This window comes from Tachypleus tridentatus, chromosome 10, assembly GCF_004210375.1.
Source record: "Tachypleus tridentatus isolate NWPU-2018 chromosome 10, ASM421037v1, whole genome shotgun sequence".
Lineage (NCBI taxonomy): Eukaryota > Metazoa > Arthropoda > Merostomata > Xiphosura > Limulidae > Tachypleus > Tachypleus tridentatus.
In genome coordinates this window covers 94,436,286-94,458,495 of record NC_134834.1, presented here as the reverse complement: position 1 = coordinate 94,458,495, position 22,210 = coordinate 94,436,286, and the positions used below count along the sequence as shown (strand labels likewise).

At 37.9% G+C, this 22,210-nt stretch overlaps 1 protein-coding gene across 1 annotated transcript in view; it reads left to right on the top strand.

Moving 5' to 3' along the window:
- Positions 1–22,210, top strand: part of LOC143228408 (uncharacterized) — a 75,007-nt gene that overhangs the window by 39,209 nt on the left and 13,588 nt on the right. The window contains exons 6-9 of the mRNA XM_076459674.1: positions 1,482–1,613; positions 3,283–3,371; positions 15,431–15,512; positions 20,999–21,061. Coding sequence (XP_076315789.1) covers positions 1,482–1,613; positions 3,283–3,371; positions 15,431–15,512; positions 20,999–21,061 — 366 coding nt within the window. The remainder of the gene's footprint in view (positions 1–1,481; positions 1,614–3,282; positions 3,372–15,430; positions 15,513–20,998; positions 21,062–22,210) is intronic.

Here is a 22,210-nt window from a genome sequence, read left to right as displayed (position 1 = left end):
TTTCGGGTTTTCACAGACAATTTTATTACAATAGGTAATTTCTCTCGTGATAACGAGAAACCCACTTAAAGTAAAAATGTATCTCACAACGGCTGCTATGGGTATTAATACTTTTACCAAAATAAAGCAGAGAACAACGTTTCGACCTTCTTAGGTCATCTTCAGGTTAACAAAGAGAGAGTTTGCAACTGACCGTTGCCGGGCACGTGTTTTAGGGACAAGAGTGTAAACGGTACGGGATTGTAGGGGGCGTTTCAGAAGGATTTGTTTTGGAATTTCGCACAAAGCTACTTGAGGGCTATCTGTGCTAGCCGTCCCTAATTTAGCAGTGTAAGACAAGAGGGAAGGCAGCTAGTCATCACCACCCACCGCCAACTCTTGGGCTACTCTTTTACCAACGAATAGTGGGATTGACCGTCACATTATAATGCCCCCACGGCTGGGAGGGCGAGCGTGTTTAGCGACCCTCGGATTACGAGTCGCACGCCTTACGCACTTGGCCATGCCGGGTGTTTCAGAAGGATGTTAGGTTATTAATTAGTATAGGTGTAAAGATGTTCTTTAAAATTGGTTTAATTTTGATTTTAGTTGTTGTATAAGTAGGGCTTTTTTATTTTGTATTTGTTTATATTTGTTTTAAAATAAAAAAAATCATCAACATCAAAAATCGTAGAAAATATTATAAGCACACATCTATACCAACAACAAACAACAATAAATCCCAAGAAACAACAAACTACAAAGCCATATACTGCTGCATACCATGTGTTTCCGACATCAGCGACAAAATAACCAACATTTGGAAAAACGTATTACAAAACGCAACATTTCAGTAAACACCAAATTTATTCAAAAACTAAGTACAAAACTAAAGTCTATACAATGTAAAAAACTACACTGACAAACACAACACCAACATAATTTATAAAATACAATACAATAACTGTCACTACTTCTTTATTGGAGAAACAAGCAATAAAATGGAAACTTGATTCAAACAACAAGAAAAAAAGACACCTTTACGCGTTTTTGAACAGTTCAAATCAAATAAACACAACATGACTGTAGAAAACACCCAGATGCTAAGTAGGGAAATAATTATAAACAAACGTAAAATCAAAGAAGCCCTACTTACACAACTAAAACCAAAATTAAACTAATATAAAAGAACACCTTTGTACCTATACTATTTAATAACATAACATCCAACTGCAACGCCCTCTACAATCCTGTACCCGTTTATACTCTCGTCCCTCAGACATGTGTCTGGCAATGGTCAGTTGCAAACTCTCTCTTTGTTAACCTGAAGATGACCTAGGAAGATTGAAACGTTGTTCTCTGCTTTAATTTGGTGAAAGTGTTAATATCCATACCAGCTGTCCTGAGGTAATTTCTCTGTACATATAAAAATACTTAATTTCTGCTGGGAGACGTTTATTTAAAAATGGGACTGACTGATGTGATGTATTTTTACTCACTAGATAGCGCAACAGGTTACACCGTCAGAAATCATGGCGTCTTTATTGGGTGCAGTTTGCCATGATTTGGATCACCCTGGTGTCAACCAGCCATTTCTGATCGCAACGTCCAACTACTTGGCTGCTTTATATAAGGTAAGTCTTCATTGTTTCGGTAAATTAATTACAAATATCTATGGGCAGAACGCTTAATATGTTTTTGCTTTTGCAAGCGTGTGTTTTTTTTATGTATTTTAATTCATCACACAGCTATTTGTGGTAAATTAATAAATCTGTTGATCATTTACGAACAAGTAGCGCTACTGCTGCTCCTATAAATAGAAAAGTGAATTTTACGATTAAAAAATTGATTGAATTTTATTCTATAAGAAATATGAAATTGTGACGCATGGACTATGACTTTTTTTTAAGGACACTGTATTACTTAGTAATATCACCATTAAAGGCAAGTAAATTATAATAACAATCTTAAAATTAGAAAATAATTTCTGATTATCCTTTTTATAAATCAACACAAGAAATTGTGAGTCAATATTATTTATATAATGCTAACATATTTATCTTATTTTATTACAAAAATTGGGCTCTTTACCGAAATACGTGTTACAGTTAATGAAACCAGGTAAAAACTGTGTTTATGCTTTATTATCCAGACAATTTTTGAATATGAACACAAAACTTTTATTCGCGGGTTCCGTTTGTTCAATCAACTCGTGACTTTTGGTTTATTTCCAACACCACCATAAGTGCCCTTCAGTGACACAGCGGCATATCTTTGGATATAAGACGCTAGAAACCGGGTTTCGATATCCGTGATAAGCATGACTTGGATAGACCATTGTACACTTCCACTTTGAGCTATAAATCAGTGTATATTAACATAATTGCCCTTTATGCCCTATAATTTATGGTTAACGTTTCCTTTCTGCAAAATCTCGCTCCACGTCTTGAAGACTCAAGTGCGTTATAAGAGAAACCGTCAAGTTCCACTATTCAGTGAAAGAGTTTTTCAAAAGTTGGTGGTGGATACTGTTGACTAGCTGCCTTCTCTGTATTCTGTCTGAATCCTGTAATTTACGGTTCACGTTTTCTTTCTGCAAGATCTCGCGCCACTTCGTGAAGACGTGGGTTTGTTTTCAGAGAAACGGTCAAGTCCCACTATTCGGCTAGATAAGAATTTATCACGAGTTAATGGTGGATGCTGTTGAATAGCTGCCTTCCCTCCAGTCTATCAGTTCAAAATATTGATGAGATAGTGAAACTAGTTACATGCACGCGGAAAACATGGCGTCTTTACTGGCACAGCGGTATGTTTTTCGAACTCACTCTGCTAAAAACCAGGTTTCACCACCCACAGACAGCCCATTCTGTATTTTTGTGCTTAATTTTAAACAAACAAATAAACTTTATTGGAATATCATCGTTTTTTAAAAGTATACAAATAATACGAACTGATGGACCGACCACTTAAGATCAAATACGAATTATTTTTAAATATTTGTACACGTAATTAACACAGAAAATAATATGTAAAATACAATCCAAATTAATTTTTTTATTTCAAACATATTTTAATACAGTGGACTGAGCCAGAGCGCAAGTGTTACTGCTTGCTTATTTTACTATCTAAAATAAACACAAAAAATAGTTCTTTTGATCATTGTTACATTACATATACATCCAGCAGATAACAAATGAAGAATGTATACGTGAGAATTTCTGGTTTCTTACATATTCTATATAAGATAAAGTTTTTAGGGATATTTTTATGTTATTTAAAACTAATTTTTTTCCCTTCAATTAGAATTTCTCAGTATTGGAGAATCATCACTGGAGATCGGCTGTCTCCTGTCTGAGGGAATCAGAGTTACTGGATCACCTATCGGAAGTTCGGTAAGTTAAAATATCTTGCTTACAAGCTGGAAAACAAAATGTTATAGTACAGTAAAATATCCTGGTATATCGTATGTTGGACATAAACATGTTTCAGTTTTAGTTCGATGCAAGTGTTAAAGCTTGCTATTTTAGAAAGTGATAGTTTAACGCAAGATGTTTTCGTAACTGTGTACCAATCATACGTTGCGTAGTTTAAATGTTGTTGAATGATGATTTCTGCCCAGTGCTCTGAATGTCAAAGTGAAGAAATTCAACCAAGCGCGGGTAAACTGCGGGAGTAACTATGATTCTCTTAAGAGAAAAGCCTCGTCTACTTAAGAAGTCGTAGAACATTGCCGATGCACTGTCCATGGAGGTACCTCCCAGCAGTGCGGCTGGATACAGGGTAACCTGTAACTGAATCCTCCACACGTGAAGGAGAACACTAAAAACCCTTATGATGAGCTCGCCGACCATCATATGTCCAAAGGCAGGGGCAGTCAGCTCCAGGAAGGAAAACCTTTTTAAACCGTGGCGAGGACTTACCGAACTCGCTAGCTATCTGGGTACCCGGTAGGAGGTTGCAGCCCTACCCTGTATTAGCATTTTGTAGGGACTGACCTACCGTACATCTGGTAGGCTGGTTATTTTAAATATGGAAAGAAATTATTATGATAAAAGCGATGGTTTGGCGTTCGTGGGGTGCCAGGGCGACGGCCAAACCCGAGCCACTTGGCACCACCCGGGGATGGTAGCTTACGAGCGATTCCCCGGCAACGTGAGAAAGGATAGCCTAACATCCGGAATAGAGGTATTGAATGAAACCTATTCCAACAACCAATCATATATCCAAGGTGATTGTGCTGCAACTAGACAAACTGCCACGGGAGGCAGATGCCGAACCACTTTGGTGGACGGCCAAAGTTATAATTCCTCTGGACACGAGGAAAGAGACACATTGAACAGCCGAACCACAGAGGTGGACGGCTTAAGTTACAATCCCTCAATAATGGAGGGATCAGAGACAGATTTTCCGAACAATGACAAAACAGAACTGACAACCGAAAGGGTGGGCACAACAGTGTTTGTGAACCTACCCATAAAGAATAAACTTATGGCTTGTGACCTGTGTCCACTCGAGTTTACGGCTTTTCCTAAATTTGCAGACCATCTGGCAAATGCACATAACTCGGTGGCGCAGGCACGATGTAAATATTGTGGAAAAGACGATAGCCACCATCATGCTATCGCATGTCATGTACCGAAATGTCCATACCGGCGTTTCGTAGCGTTCGCCACCCAGTCTTCCAGCTTCGGCTGCGAAGTCTGCGGCCGGAAATTTAAAACCAAATCAGGCCTGTCTCAGCATAAGAGACATAAACATCCAAGGATCCGGAATGCCGAGCGCATTCAAATGACTGGAGTTCGGACGCCATCGGAGCGCCTCCGCCAGGTAGTCTGGTCCGAGGAAGAAATACGAACCCTCCGAGAGATGGTAGTAGTATACTCGGGCCAAAAGAACATCAAAGTTCTCTGTGCAGAACATCTACCTGGCAAAACTCCAAAACAGATCTCTGACAAACGCCGAGATCTTAATAAACAACAACCGCCCGTCTGCACTGCTTCACACACCATCCAGAGTCGTGGAGATCCTGTTGACGTCGTTCAGTATGAGGAGCTCAATTGGGAAGGGATCAATATCCCCGACCTGAACTCTAAATTCTGTTCGTACATATGTCAGCTGAGAGATCAGAAGGGACTCGACGAGGCAATTTGGCAGGAGGTTGAAGTTGTGACCAAACAATGGGTCGACGAGCTCACCCATTCACAGACGTCATGGAGAAACGAGAGATCTTCGACGCAGGCTCTTAAAATCATTAATCCTGCTCGAAGGCCATACAAGAGGCGGCTCCACAGGGTAGAACGTTTCAAACGGTTCCAGCGGATGTTCGATTTCGAACGTCAACGCCTAGCTAAGGAGATATTAGACGGCCGGGATGCTGTCAGATGTCCCCTTAGTAAAGATCAGGTGAAAGACCATTACGATCAGGTCTACGGTGTTGCGAATAATAACGTCAATTTTGAAGACTGTCCACTTCCACCCAGGGCAGACAACACCCATATTCTGGAATCGATAACATCTGACGAAGTGAGGATAGCACTTCGAGGCATGAAGAGAGGGACCCCTGGTCCCGATAACATCACTCTTCCGTTCTTGCTCTACCGCCTTAAGTTTGGCACCGGCGCCTCCTAGGCAAGTCTGTTCAACATATGGTTTTTCACAGGCCGCATCCCAGGATGCATGAAGGTCAATAAGTCGGTGCTCCTTCCGAAAGGATCGAGTAATCTGCACGAGGTCAAAAACTGGCGCCCTATCACGATATCTTCTATCGTGTTTAGGCTATATTCCAGGATTATGACCCGTCGCCTCGAGCAGGCCGTGCAGATAAATCCCAGACAGCGTGGTTTCATTCCTCAAGCGGGTTGTAGAGACAACATCTTTCTGCTCCGTTCCATCATGAGGAGAGCCAAGCGACATGGGACTCTGGCTATGGCCTTTCTAGACCTGTGCAAAGCCTTTGACACGGTTGGCCACCAACATCTTCTTGCCAGCCTTGGTAGATTTCATGTCCATCCACATTTCGTCCGACTTGTGGAGGACATGTATCAAGATGGTACAACGATGTTCCGGGTTGGTATTCAACATACCAAACCTATTTGCCTCCTCCGAGGCGTGAAACAAGGGGACCCCATGTCTCCAATTTTACGGATCCTCTCATCCGTAAGCTTGAAGAGGTTGGCCGAGGCGTATCGCTAGACAAGAAGCTGGATCCAGTTTCTACCCTGGGATATGCCGATGATATGGCAGTGCTGGCTAAAGACCATGCTAGCCTCCAGGACATGTTAAACATCGTAAACGAATACTGTTCGGGTAACGGCCTCTCCTTAAACATCTCAAAGAGTGCCAGAATGCTGATTAGGGGGTCCAATAAGACCTTTACCGTCAACAACTGTCCACCATGGACAGTTAACGGCGATAAACTCCCGATGATCGGACCCGAACAATCATACCGTTATTTAGGGGCCAATGTCTGTCCATGAACCGGGGTATACAGCGAGCCTGTAATTCCTCTCCTCGAGAAATGGATAGATAACATCTCAAGGGTACCGCTAAAACCACACCAACGTGTTGAAATTCTCAACAGATTTGCGGTACCCCGGCTCCTTTACCAACTCGAATTGGGTGAGTCGAGTGGTAAAATGTTAAGAGATCTGGATAACTTAATTAAAAAGGCTGTGAAGAGCTGGTGTCATCTTCCGCCTTGCACGGCCGATGGGTTACTTTATTCCCGTTACAAAGACAGTGGCCTAGCACTTGTCAAGTTGGAATCTCTGGTTCCAACGCTTAAGATCAAGACAGGATTAAGACATGTCCATTCAATGGACAAAACTATAGCTCAGATAGCCAAAACTGATAACTTATTTGAAAATATCCAAGGAATCGCCTTAAAAGTGGGACTTCCGATCCCTAAGCCCGAACAGACTTCTGGAACATATCATTCTAATTGGAGAGATATGGAAAGGAAGCGCTGGGAAGGTCTTGCCCTGCAAGGACACGGTGTAAGTCTCTTCAAAGGCTCAAGATCTGCCAACCACTGGTTACCTAAACCAGTGGGAATGAAGGACTACCACTGGGTGAAGTGTCTTGCTCTAAGGGCAAATGTATATCCCACACGGGAAGCCCTCAGTCGAGGGAATTTGAGTACGAGCAAAGAAGCTGCTAAATGCCGGGGTTTCTCGGCCCCGAGAGAAGCCATATGTCATCTTAGTGGTCAATGTCCTAAATTAAAATCTATGAGGACACGACGTCACAATAAGATCTGTGACCATTTAGTAAACGAATGTGTAAGTAAAGGGTGGAAAGTACTCAAAGAACCCACCATTGAGGCAGGCAATGGTGAACGTCGGAGACTGGATCTGATCTTCCACCGTGAGGATAAAGCGGTGGTTGTTGATGTGACGGTCCGATATGAACTCATGTACAGCTCCCTAGAGGAAGCATATAATTCCAAGGTCGCCCGCTATGAAGAGCTTGCACCACAAATTAAAGATCTAACTGGTGCAACTTCTATTGTTTTCCACGGTTTACCAATTGGTGCCCGCGGTGCCTGGCATCCTAGAAACACGGAAGTGCTGGCGGACCTGGACATAAGATCAAAATATTTTGAAGAGTTCTTGTGCCGACGTACGATGCTGTACACCCTAGATGTGTTGTGGAAGGCGAATAATGAAGCACACCTCGCCTAGTAAGGTAAATACCACCCGTAACACATCAACGGACTCGTGAGTCGTAATCCCTTGAGCTTTCACTATCGGCATCTGTCGATATCGTCGACCCTGACGTAAAATTGGGTAATTTTATAATATCGATAGCCAAATGCCTCGTCATCTAATTAGTGACGCGCATGAAAGAATTAACAAGATTCCCTCTTTCCCTATCTACTATTCTAGCGAAACCACAGCCAAGGGAACGGGCTTGGAGAAATCAAGACATAATCCGTCTTGTTGTATTATTGCGCCATTTTACTAGAAGCTTCTAAGTTTTTTTTTCTTTGTTTGGAATGGTTATTACTGAATCATAATATCTAGAGGTGTATAGAACGTTCTAGACCTTGGTCAGATTTTAAATACACCTGCAAAATACAGTTCGAATAGGAAGTTAGGTAGCTAGATCTAGACTGCATAATTGTGAGTTTAACCATAAAGAGCGCATAGTGGATATTTTTAAAGTGAAATTATCACAAACTGTATTGTAATTTGTCTTTACAAACTGTGTTCTAAAGCAGCCGAATAATTTTGTGAAAACTGACGAAAATACACGATTATTTAAAGCTCTGGATACAACTATGTATTGTAAGGAACAATAATTTATGTTGTCAAATTGTGTTCTAAAATAACTGAACCAGCCTGTTTAAACTTTGACAAAAAAGAGACAATGATTTAAAGCTCTGGTTTCAACAAGGATAATCAACAGAGTAATTAACACTTGTATATATAGATACGTTTGACTTATTTTAATATATTATTTTAAAACAAGTCGACTGTGTGCTGATTGTTTATTGTTGAAATTTATCGTCAACAAGTCACAGACACCTACTGTAAATAATCTGGCCCATAAATATACATAACAACCTAACATAGTAAAAAAAAATCAGTCTTCTTTTTTAAAGGTATGTTAGACAAATAAATAAACAGTAAGATAATGTGAACGAAACTAAGGAAAAACATCTTGTTTATTTATGTTACGTAAAAGCTTCAGTTTACTCCCAGTCAATGATACATACAACAGGCGAAATGTAAAATGTAACTTGACTGATTGTTAGTAATTAAGTACAAAACTACACAATGGGCTATCTGTGCTCCAGAAAGTATAATCTACATAAACAACTTTGGTGTATATAGCTTTGACTTATAAACGTAGATATTCACTTCACTGAGTGTATCTATAGACAATGTAAGGGCAACACCTTCAGCATTAATCATGTGCAGTTCCTTATTATAACACAGATGAGGCTGTCTTGAGAAAATACTGGAAAGTTGAATGGTGTGAGCTAACAAAAGATATAAAAAAAAACGGAGCGAAAAATCTTTAATATTGTTTTGTAACAAATTTAAATTAAATATAATCAAAAGATATTCTTATTGATACTTAAGTCTTGCTAAATTAGAAAAGCCTGCTATTTCCTTTTTCGCTGGTTGTGTGTATTAGTGGGTTTAAATTTATATAAAACATTGTGGGCGAGGGTAGGCCTTGGATTTAGGAGCTGGCGAGCCAGGTTCGAATCCGTGCTGTGCCACGAAACATTTCCCACACTTTAAGGTGTGGGTGCGATATAGTAGTAGCAGTCGAGACCTTAGCGTGGATGTCAAGAGGTAAGATATTGCTGGCTAGTTCTGATCACTAATTAAAAATCAGGATGGTGTCAGACAGCCTCAAATACAAAAAATACCTTTAGAAGTTCAGCCAAAACCTCCCATCAAGTACTTTATTAACGTTTTACTGCGACGTTAATAACATAATCGCAATTTATTTCTACAGAATGTTACTTTTGGGGCTTTAAGTACAAAATCGTAGATCCTCAGTCCAGTTTATGTGAAACATTAAATCCAAATTGAACACAAAACAAAAGCAAAAATCCGGGATGTGCACATAAGGAAAAACATATGTTTGTTTGGAGTCAGCAATATCTAATTCGTTTCATACTTTGTATAAAAACCGATTTTTCTTGACGAAACCCAACTAATATTGTGGGGTAATTGAAAATGCGATATAGGTCGTATGTTTCCAATTTGAACAGCCACGAATAGCCGCTTTTTAAACAACAATCTCTCGTTCAGCGTATTTTAAAAATACAGTATTTAATAATAACTGATCCAAAAACGGTTTCAGGTTTTATCGGTTCTACAAGAACTTCTCAAACACCACCTTGTCAGCGGTGCCAAATATGTTATCACAGCGTGCGATTGCGAGGAACGAGTCATTGTGAATTGCGAGGAACGAGTCATTGTGAATTGCGAGGAACGAGTCATTGTGAATTGTGAGGAACGAGTCATTGCGAATTGTGAGGAACGAGTCATTGTTAATTGTGAGGAACGAGTCATTGTGAATTGCGAGGAACGAGTCATTGTGAATTGTGAGGAACGAGTTATTGTGAATTGTGAGGAACGAGTCATTGCGAATTGCGAGGAACGAGTCATTGCGAATTGCGAGGAACGAGTCATTGTGAATTGCGAGGAACGAGTCATTGTGAATTGTGAGGAACGAGTCATTGTGAATTGCGAGGAACGAGTCATTGTGAATTGTGAGGAACGAGTCATTGTGAAGACATATTTCTCCGTGAAACACACGAACACACATTTCTTCACATGAAAGAAACAATGATTTCTCATACTCTATGAGACAAAACTGTAAAGTTTTATATTTTTTTGACAGCATCATAATTCTATTCTGTCAGATTTATCAAATTATTTTTACACAAATGAAAGGACTGGTTTCTCAGTTCTTGTTGCCGTCTTACCACTGGTGTTATTATGACGTCACACACCACAAGGGTCTTGATATAAAATACACGCCACTTGACGTGGTGGATAACAACACGCTCCTGACACGGTACGAAAGTAGCCATGTTTGTTTGTTTTGAATCTCGTGCAAAGCTACACGAGGGCTATCTGCGCTAGCCGTCCCTTAATTAGCAGTGAAAAACAAGAGTAAAGGCAGCTAGTCATCACCACCCACCGCCAACTCTTGGGCTACTCTTTTACCAACGAATAATGGGATTGAACCTCACATTACAACGGCCCCACACCTCAAAGGCTGAACATGTTTGGTGTGACGGGGATTCGAACCCGCGACCCTCAGATTACGAGTCTAGCGCCCTAGCGGTACTTCTAATTACTATGTATGTTTCATACGTAAACGTGTATGTAAATAGCGTATACACGTGTGTATATTACTTTATGTAATTTTGGAAATCGCTTTTTTTCACAACATTTGTGCAGAACACTTTATAATTAGGACACTTCATTCCATATTCATAATTTTCCTTGAACTGGTAATTAAGAAGTTATTTAAAATGAATAACATTCAAGTTTCCTAATTTCAGTGCGCGTTAATCACTTTTCTTCTGGGAGGAATGGTGAACACTTCGAATTGAGAGACGTTTCCGACTAGGATCTACAGAGTTGTGAAATATATCAGCTCCAATTAATAAGTAAACTTTACCATGGCTCAAGTGTTTTCAAAACTACCTGGACATCTTCTCTTGGTTAAATGTTTTCCCTTTGCGTTGATCTGGCAAGTAACAGGTCAAATCTGTCAAGGTCTGGAGAGTTTGTGAAATACTCAATTAGAACTCAATGATTTTGAGTTGTTTGTAAGTTTGAAAATAATTGAAAGTATGTCCAATTCTCGGTTGGCTGTCCTCTTTAATGGTTAGTTAGAAATCTAAAGTAACATTCTTTTTTGTAATTTATATAACGGCTGAAACGTAGAAGTAGTGAATCTCTAAAACGTGAAATAATTTTCAGTGTTAAGCCTAACATGGTGTCTTATGTTTCACACAGAGCTTGTTTTATAATTTTCATTTAAGTGTACTAAAGCTCTTAAGTTTAGCGATTATTCTTAAATACCTGAGAGGTAATATTTCCCGAACTTTATCAGTAGTAGAATATTCAGTTATTTGAAACGAAGTAATGTTTGAGCTGTTTGATTTTTGAACTACTTTGCTTAGATTTATTATATACTTTTTTATTCCCATAAGTGATTACATTCAATGACTAAAGTTTAAAAGTCAAAGTGACCCATTATTAACATACTTGTGCAGTAAATTACCTCAATAACTTAATTATATCCTTACTGGAACTGTGCTGAAGATTAACCCTTATATCCGTTATATAGAACATTAAAAAACGTTCAAAAGACTTTGTCTTAATTATTTACATTCAGCTCATAATTGCTGTTCCAGCGAACTATTTGAATGCTTACTAACAGTTTCAACATTCTTTCCCTGAGTACCGGATATTATATGTAAACTATGCCTAAAATTGCTGGGTAATATTTGGGTGTCCTGTTTACTGTACAACAACTCTAATATTTATTACATGAAATCGTATCATTCCATACAGTTTGGTGTTGTTATTTTAGAGCAAACCTACACAATGAGCTATCTGTACTCTGTCTCCGGATTCTAAAGTTCTAAGATCATTTGTTTTAAGGCAAAGCCACGTTTGCCTACTGGCTGTTTCCATTCCAGATAGCCAAACCCCGGATTTTAGCGTTCGAAGTCCGTTGATTTACCGCTGTCCCACCGGAGGACTAAATATTCTAACTCAGTAAACATGGGACTGACCCATCAGGAAATTCATTATTTCCAAACATCTATTAAAACAATAGCCGTAAAATGTATGTGTAGAAAAATCACATGTTTGTGTCTTTCGGACAAAAGCCAATCTGCAGGACCAACTGTGTTTTAACAGGAGTAATAGTTTAACGATATTCCATCTACTTTAGCCAGATCTGTGGCGATCCAAACTATAACACCTTTTGAGGGTATGTGATCTATTGAACTCTTACCTTACATAACATCTTTCAAGGCAATCCATTAAAAAATGCCCGAGACATAACACCAAAAGTACAGGAGTTTATTTGATAGGGAAACATATTTAACTTTTATGGATTTTGTTCAACTTTAGTACATTAATATATCTCTACAACATACTATAAGGAGTTTTATTTGGTATTAATATGAGCCGCATGTGCAAAGTTATTTAATCGAAACTGTTCAAAACTAACGAAAATGTCTGCGAACGCCTACGCAAAAAGTCACGTAAGCAGTGGCGGCGCCAGTCAAGTGAGCTATCCGTCTAACATTTTTACTAGAGTTACACCTAAGAGTAACGTTGGCCATTTCTAATTGTTTGTCATTCGGATTAATTACGGCTGACTTAGATCAGCGAAACAACAAGGTGAAAGGACGTGCAGTCACATAATTATTGGTTAGGCTAAATCTTCAGCTCAAGTTCTCGAAAGACTTGTACAAATTGACAATTATTGATTATTATTAATTATCATTTGCCAACTTTTAGAATAAATTTACTAAATTTTATAAAATAATCCTAATTAAAAGAGAGTTTAGTGCCCCATGATATTGGCTTTAGCAATTATTATTATAAATTATGATGTTTGATATGGCTGTACGGTTTGCAGTTGGGGTGATGACATGTATGTTTATATAAGTTCCATTGCGTTTCTATAAAGGATGCTATTAACACTGTTTTAGAGAGGGAAAACTACCACCGTATATTTTAAATAATGCGATCCTAAAACTAATGTGTGTTACTATAGCGTGTCACTTTCTTACTTGTTGTGGTTTGTTGGTGTGTTTTGACAAAATACTATGATATCTAATGAAAAAACACCTGAGGTTTGATGAAAGTGTGACCGAAAAAGGACTTACCGTAGATCTTAAAGCAATGGAACAAAACTGGCGGTCATACTGACAGCTACACTTGTAGCATTGGTAATAATTACACAGCAAATATTCATTTTACACTTAGCCAGACCGCGTATTTCATGTTACCAGCCATTACGCCCAAAGTTGAACTAAAAATGCGAGCCTGGCTAACTAGTGTTTTTTTTTTTTTTGTATTTCTATTTTCCTTATAGCAAAGCCACATTGGGCTATCTGCTGAGTCCACCGAGAGGAATCCAACCCCTTATTTTAGCATTGTAAATCCATAGACTTACCGCTGTACTAGCGGGGTACCCTAACGTTGTTGTTGTTTTTGGAAATTCGCACAAAGCTACTCGAGGGCTATCTGTGCTAGCCGTCCCTAATTTAGCAGTGTAAGACTAGAGGGAAGGCAGCTAGTCATCATCACCCACCGCCAACTCTTGGGCTACTCTTTTACCAACGAATAGTGGGATTGACCGTAACTTTATAACGCCCCCACGGCTGGGAGGGCGAGCATGTTTGGCACGACTCGGGCGCGTACCCGCGACCCTCAGATTACGAAGCGCACGCCTTAACGCGCTAGGCCATGCCAGGCCCGGTACCCTAACGAGTGAATGGATATTTATAATTATTATCAATGATAAAAGTATAGCTGCCAGTTTGACAAACAATTTTGTTCCATTCCTGTATATTCTGCACTGAAATCTCCCTTGGTTACACTTTTTTTTCACACCTAAGGTGTTTTTGATTATATATATATGTAACAAAATGATCTTATTTACCTTTTCCCTACTGTTAATATACGCTGTATACAATCGAAGAATATAGGTATTTATTTTAACGGTTCCCTTAAATACTTCAAGCAAATAAAACGCACAAAATACATTAGCGACAGCTTTTCTGCGTTATTAACAAAACAATTTTATTCCATCTGAATTGTGAATTCGAGGTTCCGTGGTTCGTGTCCCGTTACTACGCGATTTGAGGCTGTGTGTGTGTTTAAGAATGAGAGTCGAATCTCGCTATTAGACTAAAGTAGCCCACGAAATGATGGCGGATGGCGTTGATTTGCTGTCTACCCTCTAGTCTACCATCATTTCAAAAGTTAAGGAAGGCTAACACAGGTAGTTCTCGTGTTGGCCCGGCATGGCCAAGCGTGTTAAGGCGTGCGACTCATAATCTGAGGGTCGCGGGTTCGCATCCCGGTCGCGCCAAACATGCTCTCCCTTTCAGCCGTGGGGGCATTATAATGTTACAGTCAATCCCACTATTCGTTGGTAAAAGAGTAGCCCAAGAGTTGGCGGTGGGTGATGATGACTAGCTGCCTTCCCTCTAGTCTTACACTGCTAAATTAGGGACGGATAGCGCAGATAGCCCTCGAGTAGCTTCGTGCGAAATTCAAAAACAAAACAACAAACAAAGCTCTCGTGTTGATTTGCACGAAATGTTCCTTAATAAACGAACAACTTCTCCAGCTGTCCGAAGAAACGCTGGGCAAATAGCTCATAACAAAACGCAGTGCATTCTGTTTTCTAAGTTTTATTACCTCTATTGGTATTCCAACTCAGTTTTAAAATTTAAAGAGTGAACTAACGTTTCAAAAATATTTTGTTTTCTAAAGTAAAATTGGAAGCAGCTCCTTTACCCTAATCTGAAAGAGTAAACACGTATTCGTGTTTCTTGAATAGTTCACAATATTTTACAGATTTAATTGGAGCAAGATAAATAAACCATGAAAATCACTAATAATAATTTCGGTCTTCTTATCTTACAAATTACTTGATAATTGTATATTCACTGTAAAGGGTCAGGACTACATTAATATATTACTGCTTGACCAATAGCTGTCATCATACTTTCAATGAGATGTTTGGAGGATGTGATCTTAAGCCTAAATAAACATTCATAAATAACCTTCTAATATTGTAACACGAAACATTTTTGATAACTGACGATTGATTGCAGTTATGAGTTTGAACCTCAACAATTTATATTTTTAAGCAAAAACACGTGTAATCATATATATGATATTATATACCTTTTTTTTTTGTTGTTGTTTCTCAGTGATGACGTGGAATGTCAGATGAGATCCTTAATTCTAGCGACTGACATAGCTCGTCAGCAAGAGTTCCTATCTCGTTTTAAGGTAAGTTTGGTTTTCAATCAGTCTCTGCCAGACAACGTTACGTAAGATTGCGGTTAGCTTTAAATTGTTTCTTCAGAAATAAAATACGATATACATTCTGTTGCAGATGTAGGGCCTCTTTGGGGATTAGGTTTCAGGGCTTATAGCGCGGTGGGCAGACCAGAGTAGGGATAATCAATTGTGTAGGCTTGTGCTTTTCAACAACCACAGCCTGTGGTTAGGGCGCTCGACGCGTAATCTGAGGATCGCGGGTTAGAATCCCCATCACACCAAATATGCTCGCCTTTTCAGCCATGGAAGCGTTAAACTGTAACGATCAATCCCACTATTCGTATTGCACTGCTAAGTTTAGGACGGCTGGCGCAGATAGCAGTCGTGAAGCTGGTTTTGCGCGAAGTTCAAAACAAATACACATTTGTAGGCTTAGGTTTTGTATGGAACAAGAATATTATATGTATTACAGAAGTCACTGAACTGTAAGAATCGTTAACAAACTATATACGAACTGAAGATCTCCCTTCTGAATTTTATCAAACACTGTTATCGAGTGGACCCTAAAAAGCAATATCATTAATATGTAATCAATAAAGAGGAAACTTATAATGCAAACAAAAGACGTCAGTGTCTACATATTTATCTAAGATTTCCTTCAAGCAGCTTTTTTTTTTAATTACGGTCACGTGACAAGAAGTGTTTATTTTCAAAAGAAAAAATATATATCAAAGTTGATATGTGCACCTCAGTTATCTTATTATTTTCCACATTTTTTGTAGCTAAGATAAGAGAATAATTCTGCCCAAGACGTAGACAAAAGTAGGTCACAAGTCAACAAGCATGTGCAAACATTTACACTGCTGATGTGGGTAGGAATGTCTTAAAAGAAACGCATATCTTATCACAGTTATCAGTGACAAATGGTGTCTGTTATGAAAAACTGACGACATATGATTTTTCTCTAGTTTTTCCTACTGAGCTTTCTTTTCTAACAACTTAGTTTCAACCCTACGTTTCTAATGGTATTGTATGTTGTTTTGTTATTTCAACGTTGCCACTACAAACACCTGTATATTAAGCGAAGGTTTTAATTGAATTCTAATAACTTGGTGATTTATTCCATAAACAGGTGCAATACTGCAGCTGTTAAACCATGACTCACAAACTCGAGTTTGTTATGAACAAGTTTCAGAAAAAATGATATGACAGTTCATTATTACTCGCCCTTTAGTGTGAAAAGTGGCCCGGCATGGCCAGGTGGGTTAAGGCGTTTGACTCGTAATCTGAGGGTCGCAAGTTCGAATGCCGATCGCACCAAACATGTTCGCCCTTTCAACCGTGAGTGCGTTATAATGTGACGGTCAATCCCACTATTCATTGGTAAAAGAGTAGCCCAAGAGTTGGCGGTGGGTTGTGATGACTAGCTACCTTCCCTCTAGTCTTACACTGATAACTTAGGGACGGCTAGCGAAGATAGCCCTCGAGTAGCTTTGCACGAAATTCAAAAACAAACAAACAAACAAACAAAAAGCCACTGTATTAATTGTTATAATGACAGTTTTCTTTCCCTTTAAGAAGGAAACAGCATGAATCTCCAAATGTCAACCTGACACAGCATGAATCCCCAAATGTCATTCTAACACTTAAAATAGCTGAGGATGGCCACAGGAACTCGAACTAAATAATTTCACTCTTGTTTATTTCCATTTCCATGGAAATCTTTATTTTTACTCAACCATAGATCTAGGAGCCATACAAGTTCACAGACATTGTGTGCGACATAGTCTAACATACCATCACAATTAAAGTAACTTTAAATTTAAGGACATAATAACGTTAGTATGTTATTATTTGAAAGTGAAATATACTGAAATTAAGTGTAACAAACTTCAACATCTACACTATATTGGAAAATTAAGTAAATTATTATGTAATTGAAGAAATATTTCTCGTAGTTTCTAGTTCTATTTGTTTAGTGTCTTGTTGGTTTTTTTTTTAGATTAATAATTTATCAGTTCGCGGATATCAGATTCTTAAAAACCTATAAAATAGTAGTAAGCCCTTCATTTTGGGCCCGCTGATTAGCTAAGAAGAAGGCAATGTCCTCAAAGATGGCGAAGTCATTGTTCCAATTATTACCCCAGTGTGTGTGTGAGATGTCATCGAAGATGAAATCGACATTGTTCGAAAATTTGCCACAATAGGACGAGTTGTTAGGGACGAGATTCTATTATAGAACTAACAAACTGCTATCTGGTTTCAAACCTTGACACTGTTTAACAATACTTTACATGCATATAGAGAGTTATTGTAGGAAGAAATACTAGGCATGTCAAGCATTATTTTACAGTATCTTAGGTATCCTTACGTCACCAGTCTTTACCTCAGCGCAGTTTATGAAGTCTGGTTCACTGAAGACAACTGATTGGCTTGAAAATATAAAAGCCAGAAAAAAACCATCTGGTTAGAATGACAATGGTCAGTTCTGAGTTGACCAAGCCTAGTAAAGATACAAAGTAAGCATAGATTGTGTTGGAATGTAGAAGTAGAACAGAGTCTGACACCAGTTAAAAGAAATAAAGCGTGACAGTTTTGATATTACTGCACAACAAAGTGTTAGGTGTTTCTTGTAGATGTTTGGCTGCTGATTACGAAAATTACATCCAAACTTGTCCATCACGTACCGTTTCATCGATATTTTCAGTTTCACTAGCACATTGCTACAATGGAAAAACGATATCAGGGCAACTAAAACACTTTTAATTATGTTGAACTTAATAGCATATTAGAAACATAAACGCAAATAAATGTGTTATTGTCAGTAAACAGTTAACTGTCTATTTCTCAGAGTTTTCAGGAAGCAAAACTTTTCAAAAAAAATTGTTGTGCAGTGTAATCCAGGCTTGGTTAAGAAATATAAAGGTTTGGAAAAACTATAGGAATACAATGACCAAGTCTATTTCACAATAGCTGACGGATGGAAATCCACATCCCATCAAACATGCTCACTCTCTCAGTTATGAGAGGATATTATGTGATGATCAATCCCACTATTTGTTGGTAAAAGCGTAGCCCAAGAATTGGCGGCAGGTGCTGATGAATAGCTGCCTTCCTTCTAGTCTTATACTGCTAAATTAGGGAAAGCTAGCGCAGATATTCCTCGTGTAGCTTTGCTCGAAATTCAAAATAAACCAAACCAATCAAACCGATGATGACGTGTTGAGATAATGAGCCAATCATCCTTCATTGGCATCATACGTATGTGGGTGTGATAACTTGATCATCTTTGAAGGTTCGAGTTTGTATGGCTCTAAGAGCTGGTTTCAATGTTTTATGAACATTTATTATTTTTATAATGAATCCCCACAAATGACATAAAAATGAGTGTGTCTTTTGTATAATTAACATAGGGATTGGTGTTCTCCAAGATATTTTAGACAATTAATACGTTCAGTGTATAATTGTTATGACACTGATTGGCAGTGTCTGCGGTTTAAAAAGTGTGGTAAACTTATAACTGGTATTAGATAAACCAAAATTAGTCATTGTCAATGATTTGAATTGTTTATTTAATATATTACAAAAATGTTTCTAAACATGATGAGATGACTAAAGTAATACTGAAGTTTCACATATATAAGTAGAATCAATCTATCATTCTGAAATATTGTTCTAAAGTGAGTGATACAGTCTGTATGCTGGACATAGTATGCAGTAACTGTACTCTAACCCATCATATACTGAGAACATACAGTCAGTGTCTTGTATAACTATGTGATGAACTTACATAGACAGCGATAATGTTTCATGATTGTTAATCAAATTTTAGAAATATACAGTTTAAATAAATATTTAACTGATATTCGTCACTACATATTTACAGTGAACTATCCATTTAAAGTATATTGTAAATACATAGATAGCATCAGTGTGTTATAATTGACTTTTGTTTTAATAAATGCTTTCCTGTAAACAATAAATATATTGTAAATACATAGATTTGTTTGTTTGTTTTGGAATTTCGCACAAAGCCACTCGAGGGCTATCTGTGCTAGCCGTCCCTAATTTAGCAGTGTAAGACTAGAGGGAAGGCAGCTAGTCATCACCGCCCACCGCCAACTCTTGGGCTACTCTTTTACCAACGAAAAGTGGGATTGACCGTCGAATTATAACGCTACGTGAAATAATGTTTTTAACGTTTTATTATATCACTGAAAATCGTTAAACACTTGTTTAATAATTAGAATATCGTCCTTTTAGTCGACTGTTAACTAACTGATGAATTTGTGTTAAGCTTTATTTTTAGAGCGAGTTCGTTATGATTGATTCAATTAATTATAAAGGATTTCACGAGTAAATTTTAAGCGCCTTTTTGTTGTTATTTAATTTAAATAATTTGATTAATTAATGATTAATTACTGACATAATAAGACATCGACTGTACTAATTATAGCTGCCTGTCATGGCGTTCAGTATCTCGCCCTTAACAACCTGTCTTCTAGTGGCAACTTTTGGTACTATAATGTCTTCGTATTCGAAGACGAGATACGCCATGCTTTCTGGTGGCAATGACTGGATCCATTACCCTGAGGCAGCCAATCAGTGCGTGCTTCCAGAGTGAGGGCCTTAATTATTTACAGGATTGCAAATATTGCTGGTGAACAGTACAGATGAGACCCACTCTTTGATTGGTTATTGTTCTTTTTTCGTTTATACCCTTAGCACATTTTATTTTTAAAACTTGCTTCTGTAGAATTTCTGAAGTAATATTACGTGACTAATTTTTGTTACATGGAAATGTGTTGTTATTTTATGGTTTTTTTATATAATTAGTATGCTCAAAATCAAACTTCAAATAAAATTTAAAGACGCGTTTCTTGTCTTTAAAACTATAATAAATTTTAAATATGTACTTATTTATTTATTCATCGTCAAGTACAAACCTAAACAATGTATATCTGTGATGTTCCCGCCACGACTATCAAAACCTGGTTGTTAACATTATAATCGTTCGGACTTGCCACGGTAGTTGTCTGCTTATCGCAGGTATCGAAGCTCGGTTTCTAGCATTGTAACTCCGCAGCCATACCGCCGTGCCACTAGGGGGCTTAAAAAGCGCAAATGACACATCACCATAATAATGTATAAATTATTAACAAAACATATAAAAAGTCCAACTAATTCCGAGAGGCTAGACTTGTTATTCTGAAACGGAAAGACTAAAACTGCTTCGCCTTTTCACTTATCCTGTTGAATCGGTTTTCATAATTCTTTAATTATTTATACATTACTAGTGCTGTTGTGTTATTACCGTTTGCCCTTCTTTAAAAGGCATAAAAACTTGTGTTTTCTGTTTTATCTTTCATGTCTGCGGGTTTCTTAAGTTTGATATAAGACATTAGCTTGTTTCCAATCATTTACTGTGATACTCAAAAGGTAAACAGATTTATAGTGTAATTATATCTTTTAGTTTCGATTCCTTTTTTTTACAGAAATACATGGAAGAAGGTTCACCCGATTTATCAAAGAAAGAGTTCAGACATTTTATTTTACAGGTAAGAGTAAGAAAAACGTCGTAGTGTGTGTGTTAAAAGAAACGTTAGAAGAAATTAATAGAGAAACGAAAATGGAACCATGTTCCCCTGTATTACTTCAGCTAATCCTTACTCCCATGACTTACTTCAGCTTATCCATGCTCCTCAGTCTTACTTCTAGTGATCCTTACTCCAATGACTTACTTCAGCTAATCCATAATCCTCAGTCTTACATCTGCAACCTATACTCCCATGACTTACTTCTACTAATCCTTACTCACATGACTTACTTCTAATCCTTACATGACTTACTTCTACTAATCCTTACTCACATGACTGACTTCTACTAATCCTTACTCACATGACTTACTTCTACTAATCCTTACATGACTTACTTCTACTAATCCTTACTCACATGACTTACTTCTACTAATCCTCACATGACTTACTTCTACTAATCCTTACTCACATGACTTACTTCTACTAATCCTTACATGACTTACTTCTACTAATCCTTACTCACATGACTTACTTTTACTAATCCTTACTCCTATGACTTACTTCTACTAATCCTTACATGACTTACTTCTACTAATCCTTACATGACTTACTTCTACTAATCATACTACATCTACTTCTATTTATCCTTACATCCTACCATTCTACTGACTACTAATCCTTACTCTTATGACTATTTCTACTAATAATACATACATGACTTACTTCTACTTCTACTAATCATACATGACTTACTTCTACTAATCCTTACTCACATGACTTACTTCTACTAATCCTTACTCATGACTTACTTCTACTAATCCTTACTCCCATGACTTCTACTAATCCTTACTCCTATGACTTCTACTAATCCTTACTCCTATGACTTCTATTAATCCTTACTCCTGACTTACTTCTACTAATCCTTACTCACATGACTTACTTCTACTAATCCTTACTCACATGACTTACTTCTACTAATCCGTACGACTATGCCTTATTTCTATTAATCCATACTCTCATATCTTACTTCTGCTAATCCATACTCTTCTGTCTTACTTCTGCTAACCTATACTCCCATGTCTTACTGTAGCTAATGCTTACTCTCTGTCTTACTTTTACTAATCCATATTTCCCTGCCTTACTTCTACTAATCCATACTCTGGTATCTTA